The sequence below is a fragment of the Vigna angularis genome, chromosome 2, assembly GCF_016808095.1.
Source record: "Vigna angularis cultivar LongXiaoDou No.4 chromosome 2, ASM1680809v1, whole genome shotgun sequence".
Lineage (NCBI taxonomy): Eukaryota > Viridiplantae > Streptophyta > Magnoliopsida > Fabales > Fabaceae > Vigna > Vigna angularis.
In genome coordinates this window covers 18,697,174-18,723,884 of record NC_068971.1, presented here as the reverse complement: position 1 = coordinate 18,723,884, position 26,711 = coordinate 18,697,174, and the positions used below count along the sequence as shown (strand labels likewise).

The window sequence follows — 26,711 nt, the reverse complement described above, 5'->3', positions numbered from 1 at the left end:
TATCAAAGGCTTAAAGTCACTAAGGATAAGATTTGGGTATGCTTGTGAGTTGATTTTGACATGAATATGGAAATAAGATGTTTGCAATGCACGAGAATGAAGTGATTGAACTCTAGTCTCAATAAATTATAAATACTATATTTTTCATTTCCTTACACACTAACTGTTTGATGAAAATACTAAAAATTGTTTCTTGTGTTTTTGTGAACTTTGTGGTCTAATTGAGTTAGAATGTAAGAGTTGTCGTGTGTTGCATAAGTCTATTGAGAGATAACGATATTTATCAATTGCTATGCTGCAACATGTACACTTGTTGGTTTTGCCGCCAACATCAATCCACGCTGAATGAGCCTATACTCAATGGCCAATCCATACTGAATGAGCTTGGCCTCAACGTCCAAGTCACTTATTAAAATAGTCAAATGGCCGAACTGAACAAGCTTGACCTCAATGGCCAAATTGAATGAATTCGGCCTCAAAGTCGATCCACCTCCAAACATGATCTATCCATCTTTGAACTAAACAAGTAGATTCAAGATCTGATATCACCATACACCAAACAATAACTTCATGTTCAAGATTCGGATAAAAACAATAACAATATTCGTTCATACAAGAACTTTTGACTGCACCAGACACTATCACACCAATGTTAAAAATTAGGCATTTCAAAATAACATAAATGGTAACTACATATTTTGTAGCAGCTACAAGATGGAAAGGATTAGTCAAATCTCCAACTCAATGACCTTTGTGAAATGTAGGAGCCCTTCTGTCAAAGCAGACGTTGAGGTCAGGGAAGCTTTTAGTATGGCCAATCCCTGCATATGAATGTACTATTGTTATCTGATTCAGGTAATAGTGTGTGATGAATAAATAACTCAGCATGAGAGAACGTGTGTTACCTCCTTCACACCAACACTGATGACCCTTTCCTCCAAGTCAGAGAGAGGAACTTGTGACCTCTTTAGACAAGAAACGGCAGAAATGGATGACATTGGGGTCACAAACAAGTCATCTGTCACCACGAACGTTGATGGTCCTTTGACAAATCCTTTATCACTCCGTGAATCCCCAATACAGGACTTTGGATCAAAAATCTCCAATCGAGCATTCATGTCATACCCATAAATACGGGGCCTGGTTGAAGTAGCAAGAACAACATGACGCTCTTTGCCATAAATGAAAGTATTGCAATAATAAACAGGCAAGATATCCTCGCCAATTGGTAATATCTGATCACTGATGGTGAATAGAGGGGCACATTTAGGATTAGCTAGTTCCTCTTTGACTCTCTGTGACCTTAAATATCTATCAGGACTCAGTTCAGAAATGCTCTTGTATAATTTATCTATGCAGCTCAAAGAAGATTTTCCTTCCAACATATGCAACACTCCACCCAAAGGTAAAGTCATAAAACTAAAAAGCAAGTCTGCAAAATCTTCATCTGCATCGGCAAACACAATCTTTTCATTTGATTTTCTTACCAGTGCCCTTACAACTATCTTTCTACCTTCATCAGATGATTCATCTCCTCTCTCGACCCAGGATTGGTTTATTGGGTTAAAATCATCAACACGTGGCTTCTTCTCTAAGACAAAATCTGTCAAAGGGTTCTTTGATATCAACGACAATTTGAGAAGATCAACCACCTATACAAAAGACAGAACGAATCAGAGGGAGAAAGTAGTCAAACTAACAACAATATATATATGAATAGCAAAACGATATTGTAGCTATATAGCAATATAATATACCTCCCTCTTGCTGATATCCACTGTTTGTTCCTCAATACCATTCATGTCTTTGACTCCAAGCTTCTGGAGTAGATTCATAATTGTTACAAGAACATTAGGCAACACGGAAAGATCGTCACAAATTATAAAAGTAGCAGATTCCTTCACAAAGCCCTTTTCTAAAGTACTAATTTCTGGGGAGACTATTCTGTTCATTAGTTTTCCACAACTGCATCTTTGATTCTTGAAAATGCTTAAAAGGCTCCCATTTGTCTTCCTACTACACCCCAAGTCCTCACACAGGAAATACTTTGTGGGGGCAGTGTCGTCGATGTTGAGTTTGAGGAGTTGGCAATAAGATTCCATAGAGGTCCTTGGGTGCAGAAGCATTTCTTTGCAAGCCTGTGTCCATAGATGCTCTTCTTCAAGATGTGATACACTCTCATACAATGAACTCAGGCTGCCAACTTTCACCGCTGGAATATTTGACTCCTTAGCCACCAGTCTTGCAATAGTACCTAAAGGCAATGCTAAGAAACTGAATAGAACGTCCACGAATTCCTTTCTTGCCTCAGCAAACACAACTTTGTTTTCATTTCTGTCTACAAAAACTTTGAGGGGAACTTTGTAAACATGCTCATTTGATGGAGCTTCTGTTGCAGCCATGGTTGTATTAGCAGAACAACGCCTAAGCCAAAGTTTCTCTTTCTTTGCTTTTTCAGCTTTGCCAGTTTGTTTATTTTCAAAGTCTATCTGAAACGATCCAGTTAGGATTATTGAATTCTTTCTATAATTGAAACGATTTCAAATGTGATTAAGAGACTTCAATCGCACTCAAAATTAAAAAAAAAAAATTAAAAGAAAAAAGAAAAAGAGATGGAGTAGATGCATTTACTAAGTTCTGTCTATATATAATGTGAGGGAATCACCAAAGAAAGATGAGCTGCTGCCGTGTAAGGAGGACAATTCTATTCTAGTAGTGTTCTTTTAGCAAAGAATAAATATTCATTTTCCCCTTCTATTAATCAATTACAAATAATATAAATTAATATATGTATATATAATGTAATAAAGTGTAACATCCCATAAATACAGTAATACCATATAAAATAGAATATTCACATATATTAATATATCAAATCAGTCTTACAATTAAAGAGATAAAGTCCGCTCGTGGCCGAACGGTCTTACATAACTAAACAAATATTAAAGGCGTTCAATAAACATAAATGACCGAATGGTTTACAAAATAGAAATACCGAACGGTCAAATTACTCAAAAAGGGAAGGGGGGTCGCTCTAATACAACAAGCTAATATAACTACTAAACAACCAACCGAAAGCGTTACTGTTCGGCCTTCACTTCCACATCCACGAGGTTTGCTTCCTCCAAATTTTCTTCTTCCAGTGTTTCCTCAAGCAACACCTCTCCATCTGCTCACATCCACACGGATGATCATTGCAAAGACAGGACGGACGTACAGAGACAGAACAACACAATGAAAAACGAAGGGTAAGCTTATTGAATTTAATTCAAATAATAACATGCACTTCATAACACAATCAAACGCATTAAATACATTCCAACATATAATTCAATAAGTTCTTTACTCAACCAATTCCTGATACTAGACTGACTGTCCGGACCGTATGAACTCTGTGTAGCTACGACGTTCGTGCACCCGGTGATATAGTAACTGGAATTTTCATCAGTTACCACCCGAGGTTAGCCCATTCCGTCCAAGTTACAGTTATGGACTAGGACCTCCTGCCGTTCCCACACATGACATACTCCTCTCTACTTGAGAACGAGCACTCACGGAACATCAGGATGAACCGCCAGCTAAGCTTACCACGTTCATACTTTACAATTCTCAACTTTCATCCAAGAGTCGTTCCTCCCTGGAACGCTCGTTCAAAATCCACAACCATCAATTCATCTCATATACTGTTCATTCTTTATACTTTTTCACTTTAATATCATTTTTATCATCCGTTCCAATTACTTAAAAAGACGAGCGTTCAGCCTTCTTCATAATGAGGATGAACGTTAAAACTGAGATCGAGAAACACTCGTTTCACAACAGAATAAAACCGACACATAACGAATGACGAATGTCATTACCACTCGAATTAGTTGAATGAAACTGATTCTAGAACGATCCGATCAATACTCAGAATAAGTTAAGTACAAGGACTCTAGGCCGCATCCAAATGGATAAAGATACCTCAAGACGATTAAATGACCATACCGAGAATAATTCAATTATAGAAACCAACTGGCAGTCAATGACCGAACAAGGTACACGAAGTTACTGAAATTTGGACGAACGTTATTTCCACCCGTTTGGTAATTAAAGGCAAGGACGAGCGTTCGGTATAAGACCGAGCGCCACTCATAACGTACGTTTTGGGTCGAGACCCATCCTTGATTCGAACTGATAGAAGAAATAAAAATTAATATAATAATAAGGGATGAGGAAGTTAGGTTTTTAAGAATGACTAAGTGTACGAATTTATATTTACAAGCTTCTCAATTTCTCACATAACACTCAAGGCATCTACGTTTGGCCGAACGCTCAAACGTAGCACTTAATACAAGAGGGCGTTCGTTCTCAACTAGAAATCTTTCCAAATGAAAGAATTCAATTCAAAGAAGTTTACTAACAGCACCGAACGGTCAAGGATCGTTCAATGACGAACGTTCATTATCATAGGAAATTCATATTCACAGTTTCATTACATTATACTCATTTCTCAGCATAAACTTTCATACTTTTAAATACTCATATCATAGTCCATTTCATTTTTCTCATACATCATTATCATATACAAAAAATCAAATAACACAAATCGTACTTCATGAGTCACACGTAACGTTCATACAGTACAAGACAAACATACGAATTAAATCAAATAAGCTTCCCTTACCTGGATCAGTGGTGAACGTCCTAAGAGTATGATTTTGATTCGTCCAACTACAGCTTTCTACCCTCAACGATTTTTCTTAATTCCTCCAACTAAGTCTAACCATAAAAATATAAGGAAGAATTTAGATTATACCCCTGCATGCAACCAAAACTTGGTTTTGCATGTAAACCAGAGACGAACGGCTCAGGTCGAGAAACTTACCAGTTTTAGAATCTGGATCTGTTCGGTCCAAATTGAAGCTTACGGCGTCGGGAGTACTTCTATGGTTTCTGAATGATGAACGGAGAAGAGAAAAGGTAAGTTTCAGTAGAGAGAAGGAAGAGGTTTCTAGAGAGAAGGAGGAGAAAATGGATATTCAGAGTTTGGGGAGGAAGACGGTGCGTGCAGAATAGTGTGGCAGGTTTTTCAGAAATCATTTTTGTTTGCCCCACGCCCACACGGTCGTGCGCGCTTCTGCTGACACCTGCCCTCCACTCATTGACTTCAGAATGTTCCATTTTGACACTTGGCAATTGTGCGTCAGAGTTTGGGAGTGCGTTTTTAAGGCACCTGAGCAGGGTTTTGGGTGCATTAATTGTGATTAAACAGGTGGGGTTTTGGGTGTATTTAACGAGGCCTGACATTCCTCCTTACTACAAAAACTTTCGTCCTCGAAAATTAGATCTTACCAGGAAACAGATGAGGGTACAAGTCCTTTATAGCATCCTCCACTTCCCATGTAGAGTCGCCCGTCTTCTCGTCCCACACCACTTTCACCATTCTGACAGCCTTCCTTTTGTAATATTTGGTATCACTGTCTTCAATGCGTACTGGCTTCATCTGTAGCGTTCGATCTTGACGAAGACGAACGTCCTCTAGCTCCAGTATGTGCGAGGGATCTGATATATATTTCCGGAGTTGGGAAACATGGAACACCGGATGAAGGTTGGATAGTTGAGGAGGTAGAGATAATTCGTACGCTACTGGTCCGATCTTCCTCAGTATTTGATAGGGTCAGACGAACTTTGGGGATAACTTCTTTGGTCGCATAGCTCTGCCGACTCCCGTGGTTGGATTCAGCCTCAGAAAAACGTGATCTCCAGCTTTGAACTCTAACGACCTTCTTCTCTTGTCTGCATATGACTTCTGTCTGCTCCTCGACGTCTTCAACCTCTCTTGGATTAATTTCACCTTTTCAGTCATTTGCTGAATGAGCTCAGGTCTAGTCAATACGTTCTCTCCTTCTTGAAACCAGCAAAGTGGCGTGCGGCACTTCCGTCCGTAAGGAGCTTCAAAGGGAGCCATTCCATTGCTGGACTGGAAACTGTTGTTGTAGGTAAACTCCACTAACGGCAATACATCATCCCAAACGCCCATGTGATCTAGGACGCACGTCCTCAGTAAATCTTCGAGCGTCTGGATGGTCCTTTCGGATTGACCGTCCGTCTGAGGGTGATACGCCGAACTCATTTGAAGTTTGCTGCCGAGCTCGGTTTGCAAGGATTGCCAGAACCGAGAGGTGAATCTCGTGTCTCGATTAGAGATGTGATAACAGTTGAAAAACTGTTATTTTCATGCTTAAAATTGATACTAAAAGCAACCTTTAGACTTAGAAACTAGCTTGAAATCATACTTTTATCCATATTTTCAGAAATAAGAGAGTTGGACAGGTTTATGATTGATTTCAGTGTTTTTGCGCAGATTTTAAGGTGAATTTAGTGAAAGAAGTGAAGAATGAGAGAGAGGGAATCAGAAAAGGAATCAAAGAGTGCAAAAAGAGAAGCCGCAACTGCCGCTCAGCGGCAGTTTACCGCTGAGCGGCACTCAGAAGCTCACGGGAGGACCGTTGAGGGGCAAAATGGCCGCTGAGGGGAAGAACCGAGCTGACGCACTTACCGCTGAGCGGCACTTTAATGGGCTTGGACCTAAAATTTTGTAATTTACGAATGATATATAAGCCTTAGGGTTTCCTAGGGTTAGGCATCTTTGGTAGAAACGAGGCAAACACTCTCTCTTCCACCCCTTTGAAGGAGGATCTTGGATGCTCAGGCTACCTCTTCACCTTTTTAGGGTTTATTCTTTCATTCTTTCATTGTAATTCATCTAGGTTCACCATGAATATGGTGAACTAAACTCTGTATGTTTGTTGGGGAATCAATGTAATCTTGTGAAGCTCTCATATATGGAATCTGTTTTTACATCTTTTAATTAAGATTTATGCTTTCTTTCATCATTAGTTAGGGTTTTTCCTCTTTGCTTAATGCTTGCATTGTTTAACTCATTCGATGCATGATTATTGGTTTTGTCGATACGGGAACGTACGGGGAAGTCTAGATCCGGGGAATTTCTCCCAATAATTTGTTGGTTGTCGTTAAGCTCCTGCACTTATGAACTGATCATTAGGAATGCTAGGAATTGTATGAACTCGTGATTAGGGATAAGCCTTCTAGAAAGGTACTTTAGAGAGTGGCATTAACAATGATGATTTGAATGTTGAATTCCTAAAATATATGAGAGTGGATAAGATGAAATTGACCCCCAACAACATATTCATTCATATATTCCATTGAAAGTGTTTATCTTTTGATTTTTGCCATTGATCAAAACTTCATGCATACATGTTTATTTTCGTCTCTTGCATATTAAACTCCAAATATTTCGTCTTTAAGTCTTAGCTAATCAATAAATCACATAACTAAACTAGGCCGTGAGTCCTTTGGGAAGAACGATACTTGGTCTTACCAAGTTTATTACTTGAACGATTCGGTCATACTTGCCGATTGAAAAACAAGTTTGTGACATCATATTTTGGTGCTCATAAATTTGTCCATCAAGATGATACTGGACGACACTCCATGTAGACGAACGATCTCATTAATATACAACTTGGCTAAGTTGGTCATCGACATCTTCAAGTTGACCGCTAGGAAGTGGGCGCTCTTCGTCAGTCAATCCACTATTACCCAAATGGAATCATGATTCTTGACCGTGCGGGGTAAGTGGGTCACGAAGTCCATGGAAATGTTGTCCCACTTCCATTCGGGAATTTCCAATGGTTGCAGTAAACCGCTCGGTCTTTGGTGCTCAGCTTTTGCACGTTGACAAGTTAAACATGACGCCACGAAACGTGCGACATCGCTCTTCATTCCTGGCCACCAGAATGATTCCCTGAGGTCTTGATACATCTTAGTCATGCCAGGGTGCATGCTAAGACGGTTGTGATGTCCTTCCTCCAGGATAATTCTCTTCAGATCCCCATCGTTTGGGACGCACGTCCTACCCATATAGCGTAATAGTTCGTCTGTTCCAGCGTTGAATTCCTTTGCTTGATTTGTACCGAGCGCGCCTCTTATCTTCACCAATTCTTCATCTGCTAGTTGTTTCATTCTGATCCGGTCAAATACGTCACTTGATATCCTAAGGTTACAGCATTTGATGCTATCCGGCTCTAAATTAAACGGTAACCTTAGGTCTCAAAGCATAGAACGACGCAACACACAATATAGAAATTGGAAACCTATTTGAATAACTCAAACAGATACACAAAATCACAATTGAACTGAAATCAACCAAGACAGTAAAAGAAATGATGAACAACGCGTAAGCTAAACAGATCAACACGATTTGAATTAGAGACTCGAGACAAAACAAAAACACGACTGAATCAAATGAAACAAAACTCAAAACAGAAACAATGAACGATACAAAAAATGCGAAAATGAAAGAAGTTAAACGCACAACGTTAAACCAGAACATGAATCAAGCAGAAATCTAATGAACAGATCAAGACCAAAAACACATGAATCAACACAAGACAGAGAAGGAATCATAATGAACAACACGAATAATTTGAAAGAACCAAACGCACAGATTGAATCTCAAGAATAGAGAACAAATCGAGACATAAAATTTGAGAAATGACGAAGAGTAACTCAGATCAGAAAGAAACGAGATACTTAGCTCAAGCGGACGCGCCTAACCTAGGCTCTGAATACCACATGATAGCTGACGGCTTGAGCTGAATCCGGAGACGTCGTGAAATCTGGACTTGATCCAGCTGATGGACCGGGAAGCAGCGGAAGAAGCAGATTTACTCGATAACCCTAGGTTTTGGGGGATTAATCGGTGAAAACTTTAGGGTGGAAGGTAAGTAAGGATTTAATCGGTGGAGAAGAAGGATTCAACGATTAAATCAAGGAAATGGAAAGAAATCATGATTTGGCTCAGTGAATGGGTGAAGAACGATGGTGGAAGCAATGATAGAGCACCAAACAAAGGTTGAATCGGTGCGAAGGTGTGAAAAGGCAAGGACAAGGCAAATCGGAGATATGGATCGGTGGAGATTACTTACGTGAGGTTTGTAATGGTAGATCTGTGAGGAAAATGGTTGCTGGATGAGATGCACTGGAAGGAAAGCGAACGCGAGAATGACGGATGACCTTAGGCGTGATGGAGGACACGAGCCACGCGGAAGTAAAGGATTTAGGGAGCGTGATGTAGGTTGGCGGAAAGAAAATATGATTTGGAAAATGAGAGAACGGATGGTGTGAAGGGAAGGTGGCTAGAGGAGATCGTTTGGGATTCTCTAGCTTTGACTTTCAAGGGAATTAATTTCTGGAGTTCTCTCTACAGAAAGTTTAATTCATTATTCTCAAAAGTGTCTTACAAGAGGTGACGGCATGTCTATATATAGGACTAAAAGTCCCTCCTATTCAGCACATGCCTAACACCTTTTACACATGCTTTTAATAAAAGTAAAAGAAATACTACACTAAACTAATTGGGCTTGGGCCCGCGTATCATCCCCTCCCCCTTGGAAAGGATTTGTCCTCAAATCTGATGGTGCTTTTGAAGACTTATTTTTGTTAGCTTCATAAGGGTTCCTCCTGGGTCAAATATCCATCTGCAATAAGCATCAAACATATCTCTAATTAGTTTTCTTTGACCCAATAAGATATATAAAAGAATATGTGTAGAAGAAGGTTTCCAAATTTTGAAATTTTTAATTTTAATATAACAAAGAAACCTTTCTTCGTTTGAAGTTTTATTTGTATCTTGAGTTATTGGTAACCATAAAGGTAACCATAACCCAAGTTGGAACTTTGCATGTGTTGAAAGTGATAACATTTTTAAAGAAGGAATGGTCAATTCTTTGAAAGAAAAGTGAAATTTTGAAAATTCAAATATAAATGGAGAAAAGTGATAGGATAGAAAACCTCCCCTTAAGAGTCTAGCTTCTAGGGTAGGAGGAGATGTGACCCTTAGTTGCTTTTTCTTTTCTTCCATTTCTATTCTTTCAACTTCTTCCTTTTCTCTTCTTTGTGCTTCTTTTCTCTCTTTCTCTCTTCTTTTCTCTTCTTCGCTTCTTTCTCTTTCTTCCTCACTTCTTCTCGCTCTTTCTTCCTCTTTTCTTCTCTTGTTTTCTTCTACTTCTCTTTTCTCTTGCTCTCTTCTTTTCTCTTCTTCTCTTCTCTCTCTTTCTTCCTCTTCTCTTATATTTCGTTCTTCCTCTTCTCTTCTTTCTTTTTCTCTTCGGACTCTAATGTGACAAGGTTTAGAGTTTAATCCCTTTTAGCCTAAATCACCCCTAAACGTAAGACACAAAAATTAAACACAAACAAGAAAAGTTTTGCCAAGAGTTGAAAGAGCACCAAGGACTCTTCCAAGACACTTGGACTTTGAATGGCCTTTTACAATGAAATTAAGAAAACTAACAATAGAGCCTATGACAAAACCAGATGAACTTAAATCAATTACAAATAAAGACAGCTGCTACGGTCTGGTCTGGGTCAGCTTCAATCCACTTTTGATGCCAGTCCTTGTGCCAAAAATACGTACACTCCTGTTGCTTCAATTTCTTGTTGCCCGATAACTTGGGCAATCTAGCTTCTGGTCAATCCTATAATCACAAATGCACAAAACTGTTGTGAGTATTCACTTGGTTAAAACAGATTGCAAAAAGAAGATATAGGGCAGTAAGAACTTCCCTTTCTCTTGTTTGCACAAGCTTTCCAAGCTTTCCACTCAGAATATGCTGCTGTTCAATTAAACTCCTGCACAAACTGAATTCCAACCAAATCAACAATTAAACAATTTTACGATTGCAGGCCATACTAAAAAATTTAAGCATATCAAAAACAGTTTGATATAAAAGACTCCCTTTAGTTCAGATGGTTGCTACTGTCTTCACTGAAACAGCTCACAATTTGCAATATGCTACAGTACCATCAATATTGCTTTTCCCAAACTACACAGAAAATTCACACTAAATCAGCAGTTCATGCAGTCCATAATGAACAATTTTAAGCCACAACAATGTAAACAATCAGAAGCAATTTAAAGTAAATAACTCCCTTCAGTTCAACACTCCCACAAGAAGTGTTTCTGCCTCTGGTTTCTTCAGTAATATTCTGCTTAAGTAAGGATTCATTCACATCAGCTCTGCACACATAAATCCAACAAAATCCAGCAAGTACCAATGGACAGTGAACTATATTCAGACTGGATGTAATTCAATGCAGAAACTAACCACCTAATTACTGCAATCGCCAAGTCAGAACTGAAAGTTAGGTGCTTTAATCACTTTTTAAAACTGGAGGATGCATTGGCAATTAAAAACAATTTGATGCACAATTGATTATGACAAGAGCAGCCTTTTCAGCAAATCAATGAATTACTCTGGGCAGAAACAATGGACCAAACTATTCAAGAATAATCTCCTAAACTAATTCAGAAATCAGTGGACCAATGTAGTCAGATCAATTGACAAAGAGTAATGTGAGGCAAATCAGAAATTGGCAGTTTTAAAATAGTGTTGTTGCACTTCCAGAAATGTTCATAAAACAATCAGTACAGTATTTGCAATTCTTATGCATCTACCAAATTCCCATATGTCTTATCAAATAAGATTCAACATTCACATTCCAAACAATTAATATACCAATGATTTCAGTAAACAACTTAAAATCTAAAATGAATGGAACAGAATGCAATAATCAGATTCAATGCAAGAAAACTTCCTCTCTTGGTCCAATGGGTTATCTTAATCAATCTCACTTTCCTGCACAAGTAAACCGTCAGCACACAGTTAAGTAAAACTGATTCTCTCATACAAATGTCAAGGAATTTAGGCCAAATTAGCCTTACTAAGCTCACAGCACCCAGATTTCTCTGTTAAAACATTTTAAGGCACTCAAATGAAATTTTCAGTCTAAGCCAGAGAATCCTGTGGATCACCACCACCTAATATGCTACCATTCACACTTATCTTCTTTCAAATCCCAAAAACCAGAATCAGATTTCTCAATTCAGGAAAATGGTTAGGCTAAGACAAAGTGATGGACAAACAGGACATCCACTCAAACAGCAGAGCAGACTCTAACCAATGATACTCCAGACCAGATGAAATAAGCAATTAAAAGCTTCAATTAAAGATTGGCAGAATAGATTTCACATGCATTGCAGACAAAACTAGATAACCAACAAAGACAAGCAAGAAACAAAGCTATCAAGAAGGACAACACTCAAAATGAACCTAAGATCAGTTCTAGAGTAGATTTCAAAAGCAATAAAAAGATGAAGAACAAATTGCAGAACTTTTGTAAACAAATGTTCAAACTGATTCACTTTATTTCAGAAGTGTAGTGCAACATCTAACATTGTTAATTTCAGCCTTATGCACTGTTTTACAATGAAATCAGTAGAATCAACTCCAATTACAAGTGTTACTGCTTGGTTCAAATTCAAATCACAGATTTAGTGGTTGTTTTATACCAGATTACAAGTACTGCTGATGTGATGCAGATTTTTGTAGATTAATCATCAACCACTTACAAATCTTAAGCCAAAACAACTTTGACACAAAGGTGCAGTAACACAAGTCAAATTAAAGCACTCAGACACAATGACTCTAGGATGTACTGATGTTAGAACTTAGTAATGATCTAATACTAAGCTGAATAAACACACAGTCAAGAACATTAAAACAGACTTCAAAGAAAAACCAGTTCGGTGTGGCTGGCCAAAAGAGAGACTGATGCTACTGTAAGCATCTTGCACCCAAGCTCAATGCAACATTTCATAGCTTAATTGGTGTGCATTTGCTATCCACAAGCAGATTCAACTTTTTGCTCACAGTATTTCAAAAGTGCAATACAACTATATGTAATGGACAACATCAAAAACTCAAGACAGCTTCAGAGAAATGAAATGACATTAAAATTGCTGTTGAAGTCTGTCATCAAGCTCATTCAGTTGAATATCACTGCTTATGATGATGGACAGATCTTACAAAAACTCAATTGAATCAGTTAAACTCAGATTTAATTGACAATTAAAAACAAAGCAACATGACATAGACAAAACAGAAATGGATTTAGAAAATAAAAAAAAAACTCAAACAAATTGGATTCACCGAATAAAATGATATAAGACTCAAAGCACAGAACGACGCAACACAAAATATAGAAATTGGAAACCTATTTGAATAACTCAAACAGATACACAAAATCACAATTGAACTGAAATCAACCAAGACAGTAAAAGAAATGATGAACAACGCGTAAGCTAAACAGATCAACACGATTTGAATTAGAGACTCGAGACAAAACAAAAACACGACTGAATCAAATGAAACAAAACTCAAAACAGAAACAATGAACGAAACAAAAAATGCGAAAATGAAAGAAGTTAAACGCACAGCGTTAAACCAGAACATGAATCAAGCAGAAATCTAATGAACAGATCAAGACCAAAAACACATGAATCAACATAAGACAGAGAAGGAATCATAATGAACAACACGAATAATTTGAAAGAACCAAACGCACAGATTGAATCTCAAGAATAGAGAACAAATCGAGACAAAAAATTTGAGAAACGACGAAGAGTAACTCAGATCAGAGAGAAACAAGATACTTAGCTCAAGCGAACGCGCCTAACCTAGGCTCTGAATACCACATGATAGCTGACGGCTTGAGCTGAATCCGGAGACGTCGTGAAATCTGGACTTGATCCAGCTGATGGACCGGGAAGCAGCGGAAGAAGCAGATTTACTCGATAACCCTAGGTTTTGGGGGATTAATCGGTGAAAACTTTAGGGTGGAAGGTAAGTAAGGATTTAATCGGTGGAGAAGAAGGATTCAACGATTAAATCAAGGAAATGGAAAGAAATCATGATTTGGCTCAGTGAATGGGTGAAGAACGATGGTGGAAGCAATGATAGAGCACCAAACAAAGGTTGAATCGGTGCGAAGGTGTGAAAAGGCAAGGACAAGGCAAATCGGAGATATGGATCGGTGGAGATTACTTACGTGAGGTTTGTAATGGTAGATCTGTGAGGAAAATGGTTGCTGGATGAGATGCACTGGAAGGAAAGCGAACGCGAGAATGACGGATGACCTTAGGCGTGATGGAGGACACGAGCCACGCGGAAGTAAAGGATTTAGGGAGCGTGATGTAGGTTGGCGGAAAGAAAATATGATTTGGAAAATGAGAGAACGGATGGTGTGAAGGGAAGGTGGCTAGAGGAGATCGTTTGGGATTCTCTAGCTTTGACTTTCAAGGGAATTAATTTCTGGAGTTCTCTCTACAGAAAGTTTAATTCATTATTCTCAAAAGTGTCTTACAAGAGGTGATGGCATGTCTATATATAGGACTAAAAGTCCTTCCTATTCAGCACATGCCTAACACCTTTTACACATGCTTTTAATAAAAGTAAAAGAAATACTACACTAAACTAATTGGGCTTGGGCCCGCGTATCACCTCTTCTCTTGCATAAGAACGCAACCCAACCCTTGATGAGACGCATCACAATATACTTCAAAGGGTCTGGCCGTGTCAGGTATGATTAACACTGGGGCGCTCGTCAACATTTTCTTCAACTCCTGGAAGCTCGCTTCACAGCGATCAGTCCAAGCGAACGGGTGATCCTTGCGCGTAAGCTGCGTTAGCGGTGCTACTATCTTGGAAAATCCTTCGATGAAACGCCTATAGTAGCCCGCGAGCCCCACAAAACTCCTAACTTCAGTGACCAAACGCGGACTCTCCCAATCCAGTACCGCTCGCACCTTGGCCGGATCAACTAAAATTCCACCAGCTGACACTACGTGTCCCAAGAATTGTATTTCTTTCATCCAAAATTCGCACTTGGACAACTTAGCGTACAGCTCCTTTTCTCTCAAAACTCCAAGTACCAGCCTTAAATGCTCTTCATGTTCTTCACAGCTCTTGGAGTAGATGAGGATGTCGTCAATGAACACCACCACGAACTTATCCAAATACGGCCTGAAAACGCGGTTCATGTAATCCATGAATATGGCTGGGGCGTTCGTCACACCAAACGGCATTACCACATATTCATAATGTCCATAACGGGACCGAAAGGTCGTCTTCTGAATGTCTCCTTCTTTAACCCGAATCTGGTGGTAGCCTGATCTCAGGTCTATCTTAGAGAACACGTTCGCTCCATGCAACTGATCCAGTAAATCATCAATCCGTGGTAGGGGATACTTGTTCTTGATGATCAGCTTATTCAGTTGTCTATAATCAATGCAGAGCCGAGAGCTGCCATCTTTCTTCTTTACCAACAACACAGGCGCTCCCCACGGTGAGACGCTTGGTCTAATAAATCTCTTGTCCATCAGATCTTCAATTTGTTGTTTGAGTTCGACCAACTCAGCTGGCGCCATTCGATATGGTTGAACAGAGATGGGTGCTGCTGTCGTCACCAAATCAATAGTGAATTCCACTTCACGAACGGGAGGCAGTCCAGGTACTTCATCCGGAAAGACGTCCGGGAATTCGTCCACAACCGATCGTCGTCCACTGAACTCGTTGTTGGACGATCGTTCAAAATTCCTATCTCCAACCTCCCTGTCTTCGTGTGTCATTATCAGAAAGCAGCTGGCGCCCTCCATGATGTCTTCTTTCAGCTGCCCGAGCGTCACAGACAAATCTTCTTCATCTTCTTCAGGAAAGATCAATTCCTTAGCACCACAGTCTATGAGAATGTGATTGGTAGTCAGCCAATCCATTCCTAAAATCACTTCTAGCTCCTTGAGAGGTAAACATATAAGGTTCACCTTATACCTACGCCCTTCTACCTCAATAGGACATCTAATACAGACTGTAGACGTCCTAACTTCACCAGCCGCTGGGGTTGACACCACCAAGTCAAACTGCATCTCGCTCTCAGTTAACCCCAGTTTTTCAACGCACGCCTTCGAGATGAAGGAGTGTGTCGCCCCCGAATCATACAACACGCAACAGGGTTCTCCATATACTAAACAGGTGTTGGTAATTAGTGTACCTGAACTAGCAGCTTCAGCGCCCGTTAGTGCATATACTCTCCCAAAAGCTTGGGCTCGTCCACCTCCTCTTGTTTGGTTTCTTCCAGTGTTTGGCGGTCTCATTGCCGCTCGTCCACCCATATTGCACTCGTTCTCCAGATGGCCGTTCCTTCTACACCGAGTGCAATACTTTCCTCCTACCAACTGAGGACAGACTGATCTGAAATGGGGTCCTCCACACTAAAAACATTTGATCGCCCCCTGTTGTCCCGACTGTCCAGCAACCACCATCGCCTGAGATCCACTTGACTGTGCTGGACGAGCGTACGGCGTCCTATTCCGATTCAGATTTGTTCTTGATAGAATCGGTCCCCTGGTTGCTTGTTGTTTCTTCTGCTGTTCGACTTCAGCCACGTTCTTCTCCAACACCTTGGCCCTCTCGACCATAGCAGGAAACGACCTAATACACAAGCTGGATATCAATACTTTCAAGTCACTCCTCAGCCCGTTCTCAAACTTTCTACATTGCCACTCTTCACTTGTAACCATGGTATTAAACCTCAACAGATGCTTGAACGTGTTGGTATACTCAGACACAGATTTCGCTCCTTGCACCAGTTGAAGGAACTCAACTTCCTTAGCGTAACGAACGTTGTCTGGGAAGTATTCTTCATAGAACTTACTCTTGAAAACCGCCCAAGTGATGGGACTTTGAGCGTCCGTTAAAATAGCTTTCATGCTCGACCACAAGTGGCTGGCTTCCCCGGTAAGCAAATACTCCGTGAATGCCAAGCGATTCTCGTCAGGGCACCTCTTGGCATCGTAAATTCTCTCCATGTCTCTTATCCACTGATCAGCCTCGTCCGGTAATCCTTTCCCATTGAACTTGGTCGGGTGGTGTTGAAGAAAACTTTCCAAACTCCATTCAGTATGTTGGGTAGCGTTGGAAGAAGACGCTCCCTGCGTATTCCTAGTAGCTGCAATAATCTCCATTAGTTGCCTATGTGTAGCTTCAGAGCTGGCGCGAGCGGCCTCCAAACTCTGTAGGGCAGCTGCGTTCTGCTCCATTAGGATAGTGTTTTGTTGTTGTAGCCTATCAATCACTGTTTCCAACAACCTAGTGTTGTTGGGCGCATCAGGTTCATTGGGCTGTGGTGGAGGGAGTCTAGGTGCCATTTGTTCTCTGGAAACAGAGAAAAACGAGCGTTAGTCATGTTCAAAGAGTTGAAAAATAACTCATTAAACACACATTAAGCACACAGCAAAAACACAGTGTACTCATAACCTACAATGTCCTTAAGAGAACAAAACTACTCTGATACCAATAATGTAACATCCCATAAATACAGTAATACCATATAAAATAGAATATTCACATATATTAATATATCAAATCAGTCTTACAATTAAAGAGATAAAGTCCGCTCGTGGCCGAACGGTCTTACATAACTAAACAAATATTAAAGGCGTTCAATAAACATAAATGATCGAATGGTTTACAAAATAGAAATACCGAACAGTCAAATTACTCAAAAAGGAAAGGGGGGTCGCTCTAATACAGCAAGCTAATATAACTACTAAACAGCCAACCGAAAGCGTTACTGTTCGGCCTTCACTTCCACATCCACGAGGTTTGCTTCCTCCAAATTTTCTTCTTCCAGTGTTTCCTCAAGCAACACCTCTCCATCTGCTCACATCCACACGGATGATCATTGCAAAGACAGGACGGACGTACAGAGACAGGACAACACAATGAAAAACGAAGGGTAAGCTTATTGAATTTAATTCAAATAATAACATGCACTTCATAACACAATCAAACGCATTAAATACATTCCAACATATAATTCAATAAGTTCTTTACTCAACCAATTCCTGATACTAGACTGACTGTCCGGACCGTATGAACTCTGTGTAGCTACAACGTTCGTGCACCCGGTGATATAGTAACTGGAATTTTCATCAGCTACCACCCGAGGTTAGCCCGTTCCGTCCAAGTTACAATTATGGACTAGGACCTCCTGCCGTTCCCACACATGACATACTCCTCTCTACTTGAGAACGAGCACTCACGGAACATCAGGATGAACCGCCAGCTAAGCTTACCACGTTCATAGTTTACAATTCTCAACTTTCATCCAAGAGTCATTCCTCCCTGGAACGCTCGTTCAAAATCCACAACCATCAATTCGTCTCATATACTGTTCATTCTTTATACTTTTTCACTTTAATATCATTTTTATCATCCGTTCCAATTACTTAAAAAGATGAGAGTTCAGCCCGCTTCATAATGAGGACGAACGTTAAAACTGAGATCGAGAAACAGTCGTTTCAGAACAGAATAAAACCGAAACATAACGAATGACGAATGTCATTACCACTCGAATTAGTTGAATGAAACTGATTCTAGAACGATCCGATCAATACTCAGAATAAGTTAAGTACAAGGACTCTAGGCCGCATCCAAATGGATAAAGATACCTCAAGACGATTAAATGACCATACCGAGAATAATTCAATTATAGAAACCAACTGCCAGTCAATGACCGAACATGGTACACGGAGTTACTGAAATTTGGACGAACGCTATTTCCACCCGTTTGGTAATTAAAGGCAAGGACGAGCGTTCGGTATAAGACCGAGCGCCACTCATAACGTACGTTTTGGGTCGAGACCCATCACTGATTCGAACTGATAGAAGAAATAGAAATTAATATAATAATAAGGGATGAGGAAGTTAGGTTTTTAAGAATGATTAAGTGTACGAATTTATATTTACAAGCTTCTCAATTTCTCACATAACACTCAGGGCATCTACGTTTGGCCGAACGCTCAAACGTAGCACTTAATACAAGAGGGGGTTCGTCCTCAACTAGAAATCTTTCAGAATGAAAGAATTCAATTCAAAGAAGTTTACTAACAGCACCGAACGGTCAAGGACCGTTCAATGACGAACGTTCATTATCATAGGAAATTCATATTCACAGTTTCATTACATTATACTCATTTCTCAGCATAAACTTTCATACTTTCAAATACTCATATCTTAGTCCATTTCATTTTTCTCATACATCATTATCATATACAAAAAATCAAATAACACAGATCGTACTTCATGCGTCACACGTAACGTTCATACAGTACAAGACAAACATACGAATTAAATCAAATAAGCTTCCCTTACCTGGATCAGTGGTGAACGTCCTAAGAGTATGATTTTGATTCGTCCAACTACAGCTTTCTACCCTCAACGATTTTTCTTAATTCCTCCGACTAAGTCTAACCATAAAAATATAAGGAAGAATTTAGATTATACCCCTGCATGCAACCAAAACTTGGTTTTGCATGTAAACCAGAGACGAACGGCTCAGGTCGAGAAACTTACCAGTTTCAGAATCTGGATCTGTTCGGTCCAAATTGAAGCTTACGGCGTCGGGAGTACTTCTATGGTTTCTGAATGATGAACAGAGAAGAGAAAAGGTAAGTTTCTGTAGAGAGAAGGAAGAGGTTTCTAGAGAGAAGGAGGAGAAAATGGATATTCAGAGTTTGGGGAGGAAGATAGTGCGTGCAGAAGAGTTTTGCAGGTTTTTCAGAAATCGTTTTTGTTTGCCCCACGCCCACACGGTCGTGCGCGCTTCTGCTGACACCTGTCCTCCACTCACTGACTTCAGAATGTTCCATTTTGACACTTGGCAATTGTGCGTCAGAGTTTGTGAGTGCGTTTTTAAGGCACCTGAGCAGGGTTTTGGGTGCATTAGTTGTGATTAAACAAGTGGGGTTTTGGGTGTATTTAACGAGGCCTGACATAAAGAAATAGTTATATATATATATAAGAAATATAAATTTTCACACAAAAATGTTATAATATATCTCAACAAAATTTATAACTGTAAATTATCATTTTATTAAAGGGTTTTCATCTTAAAATTTGTCAAGCAACACTCAAATCATCATCATCATTATATTATAAATTCAATCACAAATAAAAAAAACACTCGATCACTTCTAAAAATATTTCTTAAGTTCTAAATTCAAAGACTAATACTTGTCACATTTATCTAATTTACTTGACAATCATATTATCATAATCTCATTTCATTTGCTAACCATCATATTTATCAAATATCTAATGACTTTTTCATTTTTCATAGTATGGTATGACCATCTATTGATTATCATCACTTGATGACAAGTTTTGGACTATTAGTAGAGATGAAATATCTCATCATAAAAATCCACTAAAGTATATTTCTTGGTAATTACTAGTTCTCACGGGATACCACAACCAACTAATCAAATTTTCAATAAATCATATATATATATATATAACATGAAAATCATATTCAAAATCAGCAGTTATACTTGTGAAAAAGAACATCATAATTCAATAGTTACTCCAAGACATCTATTTATTAACATTGAGTTCATATCATAATATCTCAATTATATTAGTTCAAGACATTTTTAGTTTATTAAAACAAGTAGCACTTCAAACAATTCAACCATTCATATTTTTCATCAAATTCTAAAATCTATGCTAATTCTCAAAATCACAACATCATCACCAATTTAGTTCAACTTGTATCTAACAATTCTACTAATTTCTTCTCCACTCTTATAGTCTAATTCACATTTCATTATTAACTTTGCTTATCTACATTATCGTGCTCTTCAAGAAATTTACTTATGAAGAAAATTAGTTGAGAAGGCTCATAAACTCTCTAGGTTTCTTGCAACAACAAACCTAACAAAAAAATATATATTCATCTCTTTTTCTAACAAGATCGTGTATATATCTCACTAAAAGCCACATGCAAAGAATGAGAAAGAAAACTCGAACAACTACGAGAACGTAAAAATTATCTCAATCTAAGTCCACATGCTCTAATGTATTTTCGGTTTAATGTCTCTTTAGGTTCCTATTTTCGTCCAGAATCTCAAATAAGTCTCCTTTTTTTTCGGCGTCTCAATTAGGTCCTTATTTTTATAAAATTGAATCAAATAAGGATTTTCTGTCAAATTGAGAAGACGTCGTTAAGAAGGGTGTTATGTGATATGTTGACAATGTAGTTTTAAATTACGTGGCATTAAATATGTGTCTCAATTGTATTTATTTTATTTTTGAATTAAAAAATTAAGTTTATAGAGTGGAAATATAATATAAGCAAGGGTAAAGTTGGAAAATCAATTAAAAGTAAGTGTTGAAAGCTCTATTCTCTTCTACGAAATCAAAATTGAAATCGAACTAAGGGAAGTTGAGGTTTAGGGTTCTGGGAGAAAAGAAAATTGTTGTTGTTAGAAGAAGATCTCAAGATGAAAAGAATACAAACACCCAACCCAGAAATGCCAGAAAAGTGAAGTAAGACCTAGAACCTTCTCACTTGTGGTTAAAGCACGAAAAGTATCACCTTCCCCTGACAAATGAGAATGGAACCATCCACACCACCCTCTGAAATATCCTGTGCACTGTAGATGTGAGCCTCCCTCCATCACACTAGGTCAAGCATTATAGGACTAGCCGGGATTTTTTTAGAACAAAAGTCTATTTATGCAATTTCACTTAATAAAATAATCTTCTCGTTTATTCATCCCACAAAACCTTCTGGTTGGTCATTCTCAGAAAACTCCTTCTCGAGAACGCGATCGAACATCTTGGCCAAGGTGTTGTTGGATTCGGGCGACGTCAAAATTGGTTATGTTTCTGTAGAACCTCTCGCATGTTTCCTTGTCCGATCTGGCCGCGCTGTAAACCCTAGCGCAAATCGCGAGGCACACAACGCAGCACCAGAGCCCAAAATGTTGGGCAAATATGTTGATTAGGGGTTTTTCTGGTTTTTGATTTGGGAATTTTCGGAGTTTTTAATTTTGTCTCCCAGTGGTGAAAATGTTAGGTGAACTCACGATTGGGTTCCTGCAATTTTCAGTTTTGTCTACAATGGCTGTCATGGAAGCATGATTTAGTTACAAGATGAAGGATGTCATTCCAGTAGCAATGTTTGGTGCTGGTTGTGCTATGAGATGACCACTTTGTCTTTATTTAAATTTTATTTTCCCTCTTTGCACTCCATTTTTTAATTCAAAAATTAAAAAAATACACTTCACACATGTTTTTAATGCCACATTATTTAAAAAGACACTGTCAGCATGTCACGTAATACCCGTGTCTTCTCACTTTGACGGAAAGCCCCTATTTGATTTAATTTTACAAAAATAAGAATCCAATTGAGACGCAGAAAAGAAAGATGGCCTATTTGAGATTATGAACGAAAATAAGAACTTAAAACATTAAACCTATGATTCCTCATCCACTTTAAACTCTTTGTCATATATACTTACAAAACAAATCATCATAATTATAGGTCAAAATATTATTGCGTTTTTTTTAATTATGTAACTATTTTTACTGATTTTTTCTTAAAATAATTCCAATAATATCATCTCAATTAAAAAAAAAGAAAAAAAAGAAACGTTTACTTATTGCATTTTTCAAACAATATTTATCACTATTAGTAATCGGAAAAATCAGCTCTATACATATTTTCGCTTGTGAAAAAAAAATATATACGATAAAAAATATAAAAAGTTATTATTTTAATTTTTCGTTGTATATTTAGTGTTGTCAAATTGGAGAAGTTATTATGTATATAACATTACTTTACCAATATATAAAAAATAATTTCATATTGAGTATTATTTGTAAAAACAACCATAAAATAATAAATGGTCAGTGGTTTTAGAAGGAAAAAACATGCATGGACATGATGATGACGATTCTCTTAATATACTTGAGACAACTTTTCTTGCATGTAGACCTACTGAAGACCCAATTGATGACGTTGCCGATGTCATGCAGGCAATTCGTAGTGATCACAACGAAGGCATTTGGGAAAAAACAATTAATTAATAGGTTGATGTTTTCACTTTTATTGACTTTATATGTATGTTCATCATAATTGAATTATTACTAACGTTGTTTAATTTTTCAGGTATGTCGGCCTCAGACTCAGGATCCGGAAAGAGCAGACGTGGACGAGGCGTCACCCGAGTGGCAGATGTGACCTCCGGACGCGTGGATGGTCAGAGGAGGCATGTTGACATCGACCCTAGATCAGGTCATCCATCAAGGCCACATGCTGATAGGTTTAGGAGTTATCTGGGTAAGTTAGCAAAAAGTCATGTCTCTATCCTTCATGCATGTTGGGATGACGTCCCAGAGGTCGACAAGAACCTCTTATGGCAAGATATTCAGATATGTTTATACTTCATGCAATTTGTGATACACTTATCTTTTATGTTTTCTTTTGGAATAACAAGTTTTTTGTTTTAAACAGCAACATTTTGATATTCCAAACACAATGCAAATTAGAAAGAAAGTGTTATCGCATATAGCGATAAGATGGAGGGATTTCAAGACAAGGCTGACACGACTATATGTCTTTGGAGACAAGCAACATGAAAATCCCTGTCAGCAATATACATTCACAGAGGAGGATTGGATGCAGTTTCGTGCATCTAGAGAGTTTGAGGAATGGAAGGTATGTTTCTTAACATCGTCTTTCATTGAGTTTTTATCAATTTACACTTATTTATATAAATGGTTTCACAGGATAAAAGGTTAGCCGCCCAAGAAAGATAAAGGCTAAATGACGCACCCCACTTATTATCACGAGGTGGATATGCAAAACTGGAGAAGAAACTAAGAAAGTCTAGAGCGGATGCCTTGGGACTTGAGTCGCCAGACCTAGCACCTGCACCTGCTAGGTACGAGCTGTGGAAGGCTGCTCGGATTAAATCTGATGGGAACATGACATCTTCCTCAGCTGCCTTGATCTCACAGAGAATTGTAAGTTCAAATTATAAGCAGTTCTTTGATTGTGTATCTATCACAGCATGTCTTCTAACTTGGTTTTTTTATGTGCAGGATGAGTTGGTTGAGCAGCAGACTCAGGGCACATTTGCTGGCCAAGGTAGGGACGACATTCTAACAACGGCCATTGGAAGGCCCGAGCACCCAGGACGTGTACGTGGAGTTCCTGGGGCGATTGGTCTTCGTGACTACTTTGGCCCTACACAGAAAACCCCCCAATCAATGAGTCAGGAGACACTGAGTCAGATGGATCTTCAGTGGGAGGAAAGACTCAACCAAAGCATGAGATCAATGGAGCAACGATTCATGGAGCAGCTACAAGAACAAAAACAAATACAAAGAGCGCTTGAAGAAAAGCTGCACTCCATGACGCAAGGCAACATGGGGGCCGATGACACTCCCACACCACCTCGTGTCAGCACTAGAGGATCATGCTCTGCTGTAGACCCCACTCAGTATAGCGGTCAATATGAGCTGTTGGTTGATGGGGATCCCCCACGCATTGTGGCTGTCGGACGAGTGCTTGAGGGAGGGTAGACCATTAATGGTGTTGCCATATTACCCCAGCACGTGCGTGTGACCATTGACGAGGTTCGGGATCCCCAGGCTCAGGTGCCTGTACCCACTCCAGAAATTAACTTTGTGGGGGAGGCCATAGGATCATTTATTGCATGGCCTAGAGCATTGATCATGTCCCACATCGCTACTCCACAGGTATAATTAACTTAGTATTTCTATGTTTATTCTACAAATAATTGTTGATCACGCTTTGACGTAAATTCTTATCTTCAATTCACACGTCCTCAGAAGCAGCCGATTCATGATACAATCATACATGAAGATGATGACATGGCTGAAGCGGAGGATGATCCTCTATCAAAGCTAATGACAAAATTACCCAGGTTGAAGAAAGCACCATTAGAACTATACTGGGATTTGAGAGTATGTGGTCTTCCCCCACATGTGCCAGTTTATATCACATTATCTGATGCATTGGAGATGATTGGGGGAGACCGGATGTTGAATATTTCCATCATTCAGCTGTGGTGCATGTAAGATAGTCAATTTGGTCTTTCATATTACTTTTATTTACATTGTTATAGTTTCTAACAACTTAACTTTGTTGTTTTTGGTACATGGACACAATCGTTGTAGACCAAGGTCGGTCTTCCATGTACGGATTTGTTGAACCTCAGACCATTCAACCGTCTGGTAACACACTTCAAAACAGACAACATTATTTGCAAACATGGATGGATGAGTCAAAAAGAGACGTATACCTTGTGCCATACATTGAGGGGTAGGTGTTGTTATATGTGGTCAGTTTATTATTATAGTTTCCTTAATTAGTTGAATAACTATTTGTCCTACGTGATAGGTCGCACTGGCAGCTGATGGTCATCATTCCCAAACAATGTAAAATTATATGGTTTTGTTCATTGCACAGGAGGATGAAAAATGACTTGAGAACCATGCTTCAAGGGTAAGTGTTTCTCCAAAAATGACTTTGAATTTGATGTTCACCTTCAACTTTTATGATAAATATAGTCATATTAATTATACTTTGTGTTTTCAATCTGTACAGAGTTATTGGTAAATCTCGTGGTCAACTGGTTCAAATTTTGTATCCAAAGGTTGTAAGTCATTTATAGTTTCTAATTCATTTTCTATGTTATTGAATGATCTAAATTCTTAACTATTTAGTTTGTCATTTTAGTGTAACCAGCAGCTAGATTCATGGGAATGTGGCTTCTATGTGATGTGTTGGATTAAGACCATCATTCGAGCTGTCATTACAAATGACTGGAATGAGGTAATGATGTATACCTTCAATACATTACAAATCAAATTCATCTTCAACATATATGAAACCATAATGAATCTTTCTTGAATTTTGCAGCGCTTCAAGAGTACATCGCCTATTCCAGAGGACACAATTAAACAGATAAGGCAGGAGTGGACCGCTTATCTTCTGCAAAGATGGAGTTAGGAATTCCTTGTTGAACATTGTTTAGTTTTAGTTTAAGTTTTATGTTGATAGTTTTGGTAGTGGATTGAACTCCACATTAAGTAGAACTTTGTTTATATGAAACGCATATTTATATTATTGCAAAATTGTTCTGGGACATTTTTCTGCTTTTCAGGTGTGGTTTTATTGAAAAAATAAATCAATTTTTAAAAAAAAAACGCCCAGTAGACGTCCGTTAGTGCACAGTCGGACGTCTATAGACGTCCGACAGTTCACTAACGGACGTCCAACCCCCTAGCCCCTACCACTAACAATTTAGCAAAGTAGATGTCTGGGGGGGGGGAGGCGCCGGACGTCTATATGAACGTCCGAGGGTTGACAGCGGACGTCTATATAGACGTCCGGTCTGACATAGCGGACGTCTATATAAACGTCCGGCCTGGCACAACGAACGTCTATATAGACGTCCGGCCAAACACAACGGACGTCTATTTAAACGTTCGGCCTGACACAATGGACGTCTACATAGACGTCACCCGCATAGACGTCGGGGGAACGTCGGACGTCAAAAGGCCCACAGAACGGACGTATTAAACCTATGATTCCTCATCCACTTTAAACTCTTTGTCATATATACTTACAAAACAAATCATCATAATTATAGGTCAAAATATTATTGCGTTTTTTTTTAATTATGTAACTATTTTTACTGATTTTTTCTTAAAATAATTCCAATAATATCATCTCAATTAAAAAAAAGAAAAAAAAAGAAACGTTTACTTAGTGCATTTTTCAAACAACATTTATTATTACTATTAGTAACCGGCAAAATCAGCTCTATACATATTTTCGCTTGTGAAAAAAAAATATATACGATAAAAAATATAAAAGGTTATTATTTTAATTTTTCGTTGTATATTTAGTGTTGTCAAATTGGAGAA

General features: G+C 38.7%; 2 protein-coding genes across 2 annotated transcripts; both read right to left on the bottom strand.

Annotated features, from left to right (window-relative positions):
- Positions 1-227: 227 nt before the first annotated feature.
- Positions 228-2,592, bottom strand: LOC108328573 (uncharacterized). The gene is made up of 3 exons (XM_017562453.2): positions 1,758-2,592; positions 906-1,652; positions 228-821 (listed from the first exon to the last, which is right to left on the bottom strand). The coding sequence occupies exons 1-3, from the start codon at positions 2,400-2,402 to the stop codon at positions 729-731; spliced, it is 1,485 nt and encodes a 494-aa protein (XP_017417942.1). The 5' UTR covers positions 2,403-2,592; the 3' UTR covers positions 228-728.
- Positions 2,593-16,174: 13,582 nt separating this feature from the next.
- Positions 16,175-17,110, bottom strand: LOC108327347 (uncharacterized). Its single transcript, XM_017561063.1, has one exon. It carries the CDS (start codon positions 17,108-17,110, stop codon positions 16,175-16,177), a length of 936 nt encoding a protein of 311 aa, XP_017416552.1.
- Positions 17,111-26,711: the final 9,601 nt, after the last annotated feature.